At 34.6% G+C, this 12,065-nt stretch overlaps 1 protein-coding gene across 1 annotated transcript; it reads left to right on the top strand.

Moving 5' to 3' along the window:
- The first annotated feature begins 5,460 nt into the window (after positions 1–5,460).
- On the top strand, positions 5,461–11,442 carry QWRF7 (QWRF motif protein (DUF566)). Its single transcript, XM_086419193.1, has 5 exons — positions 5,461–6,045; positions 8,655–8,891; positions 9,362–9,451; positions 9,563–9,670; positions 11,174–11,442. The coding sequence occupies exons 1-5, from the start codon at positions 5,485–5,487 to the stop codon at positions 11,237–11,239; spliced, it is 1,062 nt and encodes a 353-aa protein (XP_086275319.1). The 5' UTR covers positions 5,461–5,484; the 3' UTR covers positions 11,240–11,442.
- The last annotated feature ends 623 nt before the right edge of the window (positions 11,443–12,065 follow it).

The raw sequence follows: 12,065 nt of genomic DNA on the forward strand, positions 1-12,065 counted from the left end.
ACCACCTTGATCCAATAAGATTTGATTAGGTCATTTAATTTCAAGTATAAACCTGAAAACACCAGAACAGGTATCGTATGGTATCATATGAAAGTTGAAATTAACATTTAAAGATAGGTTATTATTTTTTGAGGTTTAAAATCTTTGTTTCAGGAGCAGATCTTTTTAGTGTATTTTTCCTATGGCACCCAATTTCACTTCTTTCAAGGTTGAGAGCACGTTGAAAAATCGACGGTTAGAAGTTTCAGAATGGGCTGATTTTTTATTATGTTTTTGTGATTCTATTTCTTTTTAGAGGGAGTTTTGTATCAGATAATGACTTGTGAGTTTGATTTTCTTTTAAAGTAAAAAGAGTCGGAGTCCTTTTAAAAAAATGATCCATGATCTCTTATAATGGCCTTAGCTTTGATGTTCATTGGTCGAAGACAAGATTCGTTTTTTAATTGTGCACCTCGCTTAATAGGCTTTTGTTAATCGACTAAAAGATAAAATTGTCGTGCTCCTATTTTAAGGATTTTAGACACTTTTGTTGATCCCCCACCCATCTTGGTTGTGGGCCCAAATATTAAGTTGTTTAGTTTTGATGAGTTATTAGACCCGACCATATGTCAAACCCGTTTTAGTGGGTGTATGGGCCCAAAGCCTGGCATTGAATATTTTTCATGGGTTTAGCTTATCTATGAAAACCCTTGCCCGGTGATAGGAGACTCATTCCCACCTAGCATTTCCAATGTAGATGCGTGGGGATCATTTTAATGGTTTCATAGGACATTCTTGCAATTTCGAGGGATGTAAGGATCATTCTATAAATTTGCAATTCTATGATTGAATGGAAATTCAATTTCCATATATTTTGAAATCGATTAAAAAATGGTGGTGGAACATGGGTAGGGTGGAAAAACAAATAATTTGTATTTGATTATATCTGGAAAAAAATCGGTTGCATTTTAAAGTCCACTTCCTCACAACTTTATCCAAAACTATACATTCCAATTCTACAATTGGTTGGATAATGTAGGTTTTCTTCTATAATTTCTCATACATTATCTATTATGGTGGACTTTCACTCAGCTAAATGCAACTTAAGGTGAGTTTGGATTGAGAGACATGGAAAGAAAAGAAAAGAAAAAAAGTGAACTCCCCATTTCTCTTATTTGGATTGTTAAATGATGAGAGAAAAGAAAAATAATTGAGAGAAAAATGAACTAGTTTTTCCTTTCTTTTTTTTTTTCTTTTTTTATCTTCAAATCGGAGAGAAATGGAGAGAAAAGAAATGCTCATAACTAATTATAAAAGCACTAAAAATTACTACTCTACATTTTTTTATCTCAAAACTTTGGTTTTTCTATCATTAACCAAACAAGATGGAAAGAAACTGGATGTTTTCTTTCTTTTGTTTTCTTTTCTCTTTTTTTAATGAATTTCTTTTCTCTTCATTTCTCTCAATCCAAACAAAACGTTAAAGAATAATTAAGAGATAAGATATAAGGGTCTTTTGTTTTTTGTCGCACATATGGGTATTTTGTAATTTGAATGGTCGAGATCAATTTGAACAAAAACCTACTGTTACAATTGGCCCTACAATCAAGAGGTTAGTTAAACATCCCATTTAAGAAGATGGTAAAATGGTATTCGATGTCTATTTTGAAGAAAAATCATTTTGATGCATTGAGGGATGAATTTTTGCTCTTCCACGGAAGAGCATGAGTTGAGTGAGTGAAGCTCATCTCTTCCCTATCCTTCGATTCTCTCCCTTTGGCAGATCTTCAAGGTAAGAGTTGTGACATTTTAAGGAGTCTATATCAACAAAATTGTGCCGATGAGGAGTTCTATCGTCACTCTATTTAACAATTGATAAGTCATGCTACCACCATTTATTAATAGAAGTATATGGATTTTATTAACATTGGGCACAATCTGAGTCGGAAGAATGTAAGTAAAAGAGCTGATTTAAACTAACAATCTAAACTAAATCAATGGTTGTTTACTGCAACAAAGGAAAGAAAAGTAAAAGCTTGTACATGAGATGAGAAGAATATGGAGATAAATTAGTCAACCGAGAGGAAAGGAGATCAAGACAAAACCCATGTTGCAAAGAGTACTTGTCCATGGTTATTCATGCTTTTATCCCATATGTATCCAAGAAATTAGCAAACTCCTAGAAACAAGCCTTGGGCTTATCCATGTCTTTAGTTAGGAACAGTAGGTAAGGTGTCCAATCAGTAACACCATTGTCATTGTGTCAATCAATGCCGTTAGTTGAGCGCGTAAGGCACGTTACGCTTTTGACGGTGATCACTGGCAGTGATTACTCATTAGATGCGTAAGGGTCCACAACCCTTTGGCATCCAATGGGGTGTGTTCAAGCTAGGGACACCCAACACGACCTCTCCTCATGGCCTCGAAACATAAATTGTGCTTGTAATGCATTAAAACACCAAATGGCGTGGATGCGAGGAATACACACCCTTTGGCCATCCAATGGGGTGTGTTTCAAGCAAGGGACGTCTAATGGGACCTCTCCTCATGGCCTCAAAACATAAATCGTGTTTGTAATGCATTAGAACATCATAGAGCATCACATGTGAGTATTAAGTCGATACTTACGGTCACTTCCTCATCTTATATTTTAATGTGCTTGTAATGCATTAGAACACCTTAGGGCATCACATGTGAGTATTAATTCAATACTTACGGTCAAATCCTCATTTTATATGTTAATTTCTTTCTTTTATACTATATTCACATAATTAATTGAGTTGTGATAATCTGATGTTCTTTGTACGTTCTTTTTACGTTTCCTTCACAGAACTATCCAAAATCATAAATGTTTGTCCTTGTGCATCTCGAAACAATGGATCTACGGTTCTATGAGGGGAACGTACTAAACAGGAGCATAAAATTATCACGATTCTAATTAATATTAGGGGGAATTTATGTTCTTATTAGAGAAAATTGGTTATAGTACCTACCTGTTTTGGCTTTGCTTCATAGTGTTCTAGTTGTTCAATCAGTTCAATCAAAATCGCCATTTTGGATTTGAGCTTCAAACATTATCATTAGTATTTTGCGTTGATTTCTTTCTAATTATTTTAGTGGTGATATTTAGTAATTAGAGCATAGAAGGGATACAATGGTTGGAGGATCCACACAAGAAGATTTACTTAATAGGCCTACAGTTGGAATGTGTTTCTAAATGCACCTGAGTTTTTCGACGGTATCTTAACAACCCAATTAGTAAATTTCTTTATTTCATAATGCCCCCTCACCCAATAAAACGACGAACAGAAATTGTCATTATCGCCAATACAAATGGTCGATCTCGAAAATTCGAATTGCATATCTTGAATATTTGAATCATTGATTTAGACAATTCATGTTCAAAGGTTGAGGTCGACGCTTATAATCATTATTGATTTTGACAGTTATAAAATGTCGGTCTCAACGATTGGAGTGGAGTAAAGGTTGATTTTTGTGATTTGAAATTTTCGATCTCGACAATTTGATTCGTCGATCTCAACCATCAAAAGGAGGGGGCTGAGGGTGCATTCTTGTTTTTTTGGGGGAAGGGGGGGGGGGGCGCTAAAATTAGTGGGTATATAGAAAGAAATCCCTCCGTCTAGAGACTTGAGATAGAGCAACGAACTCAAGGTTGAGATGGGAGGATAATCTTAGGGATTCTCAGAAAATCTATATTTATCTTTATCTCTAAGAAATTGGTGTTTTTTCTCCCCTCACAGCCGTACGCAAACGCGGTTTGGGGGTTAGAAAAGTCATTTAAAATTTAGTTCGTGGATGCCTCAAAGGTTCGACGTGCGCTTAGGTTCACAAGTCTAGAGGAACATGCTCTGCACTCCGCAATCACTAAACTCACATCTCAACGACCCCAATTTGTTATGTGGACCAAAATACCCTTCTAAGTAAATGGACATTTGACATTGCCGACGATACCTATTCAGTGTCTCACGCGGTAGTGCGGTACACACGTTCCTCATTATAACCAATCATTCGGTGGATCCCAACAAATTTTTTTCAGGCATAAAACTATCCTTACTAACTCATTAAGATTTCAAATCTTACTAAGGGTCTTTGAACTCAAATAGATTGCCATATCAATCCAACACCATAGCCCCTAGATTTCAGGGAAAACTAAGATCCAAAATAAAATTAAATTTTTTTTATATGCTTGATCCAAGATTTTGAAAATGGATGGTTACAAAAATTCCACGGAACTCCTAAAATTTAAAATTAAAATTCATCAGTGAAAATTAAGATTTTTTTTTTGGAGAAAAAAAAATCCAAGTTCATAGAATGTTATCCTCTAAAAACCTGTGGCATCGAATCATGTATTTGAATACTACAAGGTGAGCTCAACAATCCTTTGTAAGAGTTGAAATCTTACTAAGTTAATAAATAGGCTTCGTCGGACTCAATTTACAATAACTAAATCATCGGATTTGGATGCTCAGATAATCATTGATAGAAGATCTAATTCAAGCTCACAGCTTCAAATTTGTTTGACTGTGGCGCAAAAGACAAAATGAATAGAGAGAAAATTTCTTCAACCCACACGTTCTTTGTCCAAAAATTTTAATTTTATGATTTCAAATTTTAAAAGGAGTTGTTGAAATAATATATATATATATATATAAAAGATCATAGAATTTTATCCTCTACAATCCTGGGCATCCAATCGTGTTTTTGAATGCAACAAGGTGATCCGATCAAGAACTTTTTTTTTTTTTTTCATTGTGGGCACGACATAAAAATTTTCTCTCTTTTTTTATTTTGTCTTTTTAACTACATGTCAAACTACTGTTGTGTTGTGTTGTGAGCAAAGAAACACTCAATCCAATCCTAAGCGTGCACACACGCGGTCACACACACACAAAGTGTAACACACATATATGATGAGGTTCCACACTCATGGAAAAAAATAAGATCCAAATAATTTAAATACAAAATCTAAACGATTGAGATTTATCTTTGAGATGTGAGTTATCAAGATACGTATAAATCACCATTGGATCAGACCTGAAATCCGAACGGATCACTTCAAGTCTGGATTGAGGATTTAGATTCTGATAAGGATCTGATCCAATATCATTACCAAATCCGATGGTAACCCGATTCCCTAAAATGTGAGAATATATACAATTATATTATATACTGTTTAAATATATGAAGAGTATTTAGAATTTGTATGTCAAATTGAGTTTAGTCTAATCCAAACCCGATGATATTGTTATTGGATCAGGTTTAGATCTTAATATTGAGATCCAATAAAAATCCGATCTGAGAAGAACACTTCTTGGACCATTTATGGGCTGGATCCAATTCTAATTGGATTGGTACCAAACCAACCCAGATTGATACTAGAAATGGATCCAACCCATTTACACAAACTATATATTTAGGGTACTTGGTAAGCAATCGAGCATCAAAACTTAATATATTTTTTTGCTGGAAACATCTTCGGAAGAAATGGAGAACATTCGCAGTCGAAGAAATCAAACTCCAGGAATCCCTCTCTCTCCTCTTCTACTTAGAAGCAAAAGCGGAGCTCCAAAAATCTCATCATCACCTCTTCAGGATCAGATTCTTCCACTGACATCAAACTCCATCATTAGATCGCAATCCACAACAAAAAACAGAATCGTCAACAAAGATGAAGAAAATCTCGTCGGAAAGTTACGACATAACCGGAAATCTGACACATCAAAAAAATTAATTGAAAAAGAGAAAACAAATAGAACAAGATCTGTCTCGAATTCTCCTTCCGCGTGGGCGTTATCTCCTGGAAGGAATTCTTCTTCTCCTTCACCTATTTGGTCAACAATGGACTCTTCGGGTTCTTCTAATGGATCGAAGACGAAATCTGGTGGTGTTATTGGGGTTTTGAAATATTTCCGGTCCAAAAAGGTGAACCCGGTTCATGAAGAAGCGTTTCATCGGTATCGAGTTTTGTATACGAGAATGGTGCAGTGGAGAGTAGTGAATGCTCGAGCAGAAACTGTAATGGCCGCGCAAAAGTCAGTTGCAGAGGTAAGAGTATTTCATTAGGTGCTTTGGTCCGGTTCGTATTGGACCCGGTTTGGGTGATATTACTAGCTTAATAGGCCCGTTTAACTATTGGGCCGGCCTCAGGCTTTGTGGTTAGGCCTATCAATAGGCTCGTCCAGTACGATAAGGTTTTGGAGAATATTTCAGAAGCAATAACATGCCCACATTGAAAATCTTCTTTGATAGATTGGTAAAAAATGACATGAACTTGGGCTGCAACTGGAGTGGGTTTGGTGGCTTGACCCAGGCTCGACTCAAGTAGCATAGACCTCAACCCGAGCATTAAGTCTAAGCTCATTAACCCAAGCTTGTGCTTTTAAATTTGGGTCAAGCTCTAATTATTCCGACTTAGGTAGTTTTGGGTGGGTTGGGCTCGTTGAAGAAGCGTAATTTTATTTTGATTAGCAAATAAATTTTATATCTTAAATAAGAAATAATTAAAAAATACTTTTTAAAAAAATAAAAATATATAATTAATATAAAAATATTATATATTATTATATACCCCAGGTTTGTTTGAGTTGAGTTGCCCGAACCGAAGTTCAACTCATGTTCTACATAACTCGCCCATTAATTGGGTTGAGCTCGAGCCAACCTTCCCAAATTGCAGGCCTAACATGAATACCTACATATTCAACATCTAGTCAAAAGTCCTTGATTTTTGTTCCCAAAACAAGTCATTTGAACCCCTTTCGATTAAAAAAAAGTACACCTATCTTCAATCTCCAGATTCTATGTACTTCGTATTCAAACCTCAAGGCAAGTTAAGATTTTTGGATAGTAAAACACTGTTGGAATCTTGGGTAGAAAAATCTATGATTTTCTACAAAGAACTAAGACAAAGTTGAAAAAGATGGATTGAAGATAAGGCTAACTAGATCAAAAGAAATTTATGATAGATGTTGAAGAGTTTGACGAGGACGAACTTTCAGAGAAAAATCAAGGTTTTTTTTTGTTATAGTTTGAAGTTGAGGGCATTAGGTCTTTTCAAATTACTCTATACGAGAAGACCGGAGTCAAGGGTCTATATCATGTTTGAAAACACGGGATGCATCAAATATTCGCTAAGATGTGGAGGGGTATGCATTAATCACCTTAATTTTATTTAGGGTCTTTTAGACACTCCTTCCACGTTTTGGAGAATATTTGAGATGCTCTCTATGTTTTCAAAATGTTGGCATTATCCCCTTGAACTCAATCTTTTGTGCTGAATATACCCTTTAAAATATTATTTTTACCAAAACACCCCCAGATTCCAATTCCCCAGGTGTATTTATTACTCTTTAACAGCATGTGCTCTTACGGCACACGTTAACAAAATCCTTGAAAATATAGTTCTCAAATATGTACCAAAATGTGAGATAAATACATTATAGCCATATTTATATTACCTGATCTGTAAATGGGACTGAAAACTTGGGCCGCACTGAGCTTGGATTAATAGGTGACATTTATTGGGCCTGGCCCAATCCGTTCATTAGATGGGTCAGATTTGGGCTAGGCTTTTTAGGGCCGATAGGAAAAGATATGAAAATCATCAACTTTTTTTATCATTCTTTTATGAAAAATTAGTCTCCAAAGCTGTTTGATTTAAGTGCTAAGCTGATGAACAAATGACATGACGCCATGTGTATTAAATGAGCAAGAGCGATTGGTCAATAAAGAAAAAATTCGGGTGTACTTTATTTTAAGATTTTTTTTTCAATACATTTGGCGTCATGCCATTAGTTCATCAGGATAGCAGGTAAATTTCGAAATAGCAAATCTATGATTAGGAAATCTATATTAATCATATGGAAACATGTCCACTTTGTTCATCAAATTTAGTTGGAAATTAGAAAGGTCACCTACTTAATATAGCAAATAACATTTAATGACACTGACCTTAAGAAAAACAATAACATTTAATGACACATGGGAGTCATATAAAACAAATCACATTGATGTCTGGCCCACCCCTTAATGGATCTTCATACCTAAATCCACATTTATTCCTGATTTCAAGATATTGGATTTGAGAATGATGAAAATATATATATTTCAAAACACTAATGATAAATCAAAACGGCAAAACATAGGGGATTTGTATATGGTTGACGTGGCAAGGGCACAAAATCATTGATCTTTTTCCTTGTGTATCCCAAAGAAAAAAAAAAGTTTATGGTTCTATGCCCTTGCCACGTTAAAGAGTCGTTATTTTCTGACTCCTCCCTCTAGCATACTCTCCTGTTGTGGCATGTGCTAGGATCATAGATTTTTTTCTTAAGGATACACAACTGCACATCCCCATAAATTTTTTTGTTTTTTTAAATTTTATTGTCTAGAATCGAAATCAATAGGTACCCATGATTCTTGACGATTCCAATTACAGTTTCACTTATTTTAGAGCTGACAAGAATCGGAATTATAAAAAAAAAAATGTAATGGTTATGATTATAATTACCTTAGGTATCGAACAAAAACCGACCCATTGACATACATAACATTTGATGCAGAAAAAAAAAAAAACATAATAGAAAATCAAGTACGGTTAGTTTCATTTTAAGTCTTTAAATTTTCTTACTCAATATTGATTTTTTTTTTTTTTGCAGAAGAAACTCTTCAATGTTTGGTCAAGGATTTTTCAGTTGAGAAATGCAGTAGTAGCAAAGAGAATTCAAGTGCAAAAACTCAGACACGATATTAAACTGATTCGAATTATTAATCTTGAAATTCATCTTCTTAAAGATTTTGCCAAAATCGAAAAAAGAAATTCAGAAGCCGTATCAAAACTGTCAAGAGTTTTATCGGCTTTAACTGTGAGACTCCCCGTAATCCATGGAGCCAAGGTGATATTTATGTTTCGGTTGTGTTTGAAAATAGAGAAAAACTTTTCTGAGAAAAATGATTTACAAACAATGGATTTCGTTAAAAAAAACTTGATTGCACTTAGGAAAATGTTAAACTAATACTAGGATTTTCCTAGCCAATGAGAAAATCATTTTCTTGAAGAGTGTTGATCCCATGACCTAGCCTTTTGAACCCACTTTCACTTTGACCACTTATTTTCTTAGCAAAAATAAATAAATTGAGAGTTTCTATTGCCACATCAACTTTTGCTAAAACCACCCTAAGATGTGTGCTAATTCTTGGACGATTTACATACGAAATGGGGTGGTGTTAGCAAAAGTTGGTGTGGCAATAGAATCTCTAAAAAAACTTATAACCATTTCATTTTCTTGGAAAACACAGTTTCTTTCTCATGCAATCACACAAATCCTTCATGGTTGAACTAATTCAAGTTTTTTATCGGTTGAAGGCGGATACTATATCGGTTTATAAAGCTATGTATATGGCAATTGATGTCATGAGCAATCTTGAAGATACGATCACGAAATTGATCCCTCAGGTTAAATTTTTCTGTTACTAATTTTGTAGTATTTGAATTTTATATGATTTAGTTCTTTTTAGTTTTATTTATAATATTTAATAAAAAAATAATCCCATCAAATATTATCAGGTTGAGGAAACAGATTTATTGCTTAAAGAGCTTAATAAGACTGTAAAACAAGAACTAGAGAGCGTAGAGGAGTTGAGGAGGACAATTACAATGGTTGCTTCATTGCAGGTGGGTATTATTGGAATTTGTCCCATTTTCAAATTATTTTGATATTTTAAATAGGTGGTGTGAGTGTGGATTAGATCTATACCGATCAAATTAGATGATGAACAATCATAAGTTCACAACCAGGGCTGAGTCAGGTTCGGTCCAGGCTGAGTCAGGAGCGGATTTAGAGTGGGGGCACTTGCCCCCACAAGAGTTTTCAAATTCTATGGATTAACGTGCTATTAAGGCAGATTTTAGCGGTGGAAAAAAAATCTGTCACTATTGCCCCACAAAAAAAATTTTCACTCTTAATTGCTCCCACAACTATTTTTTTCACTATTAATTGTTTCCACAAAATTTTTTCTATTCTTGGTTGCCCCCACAGGAGAGAAATCCTGGTTCCACCCCTGCATCTAAATATCGGCCCGTCCGAGCTAAACCCATTTTCGAAGACAGTACAAGTTAAGGGGATCGTTATTAATTTATGATAAAATTATTATATATTGTATTTAATTTAGTATAGTGGGCCGGGCCATTCACCGGGTCTGCAGTCAAAATCCAAACCTGATCCTATTATTAAATGGGATTTGCCCGGCCCAATAGCTAAATTGACTTAATGGCTAAATCAAAACCGGTACATGGAGGGCCTGATTGGGTCAAAACCCAGCCCATTGACGGCTCTATACGAAACAATCAAAATCTAGAAAAAAAATAATATCGAAATTTGTATACTGTCAAGATTAGATGAGAGTTTAAGACCCCACAAGTATTTATTTATTTATTTTAGGGGTTAATCTATGATTTATACTTATTTTAATGGCTTTCGTGGGAAATATTTTAAGAAGTTATTAGACTCCCAACTGTTGATATTAAGTTACGTAGTATAATATCCCAATAAGTAAGGGTGCGACTTAGGCGGGTTGGAGGGTTAACTCAGGCTCAACTCAAGTGGCAGATCCCTCAAAGGTTATTTGAATGGCTTGACCAGAGCTTGAGCTTCTAAAGTTGGGTTAGCCCAAGTTACGTAGTTTTGTACTGGTTGGGCTCATAGAACAAGTCTAATTTTATTTTGATTAACAAAAAAAAATAATATCTTTAATAAAAAAATAATTAAAAAACACTTTACAAATAATAAATAAAGATATATATTTCATATTTATATATTATTATGTAGCCTCGGATTCCCCGAATTAAGGTCGGGTGGACTTATTCTAACGCAGGCCCGACTCTTGTTCTACATAACTAAGTCAAGCTTGCCCATCAATCAGGTAGAGCTCGAGCAGGCCCGCCTAAGTTGCAACCCTACCAATAAGCATAGAATTGGACATTGAAGTGAAGGTCAAATTTCATTAATTTTTGTTAGTTATCGATATCACCATTACTGCTAATCTAAACTCGAATTACGCATATAAGCATCCTTGATTTACTTTGACCACTTAGTATCTTAAATTCAAGCTATGTAACATATCATTCTACTATTCTTGTGACTTTAGAAGCTTTATTAATTCAAAGATTTTCCAACAGGCACAGGAAGTAAATCTAAGAGTGTTTCTCATTCAAGCAGCTAAGGAGAAAGTTGTTGCTAGGTAACAAACAGCTATAGCCAATGCGCTATATATGTTCTAGGGATTAAGGCTCCTTTTTTCTATATATCTAACATATACAGATTGCTGTTGTACTCGTTGAACTAATTGTATAATAAACTCAATTATACAAATACATGTATATTATAGTTCTTAATCAAGGAGACAAATACATGTATATTATGTTTCCTAATCATGGAGACTTGAAGTAATGAGATCAAATTTGCTTCCTTTGTGTGTGTATTTGCTTCCTAATAATTCAATTAAATCCAACAACAAAAAACCTTCATGCCTTTTTACCACACACACACACACACACAAAATCAATTAAATAGGACATATGGTAGTTTCCCTATTTGATTTCACCGTCTAAGGGTTAAAATTACTTATACCGGTATCCCAAAATTGCAGAATTCCCATTGATTTCGACTTGAATCACAGAGCTAGGAAGAGAGTCCCCATCCTTTGTGACACTCAATTTATGTATTTTTAAGTGTGTTATACTTTCTAGGTGTACAATACATCCTTGGTGATCACATCTACTATAATAATGCAATTAAAAAATAATACCATCATGTTTCTGAGTACGAATAAAATAGCAATAGAATCCAAGGAAGCCCACATGTCATACTTTGTTCAAAGAAAATAAGTTCCAATGTGAGTAGCTGTGGATTGCACCACGAAGTCTCATGTATCATTCTTTTGGGTCCAATGACCACATCGTGGGATTACCTTCTAATGTTTTGCATATACAAAATCAACTTGATTTTTAGTTTCTCATTGGATTCAGATCATTTTCATATGTAATTTCTAACCATTATGTTTGACCACTC

Source organism: Akebia trifoliata, chromosome 12 (assembly GCF_017979445.1).
Source record: "Akebia trifoliata isolate Shusen 1 chromosome 12, ASM1797944v1, whole genome shotgun sequence".
NCBI classification, from domain to species: domain Eukaryota; kingdom Viridiplantae; phylum Streptophyta; class Magnoliopsida; order Ranunculales; family Lardizabalaceae; genus Akebia; species Akebia trifoliata.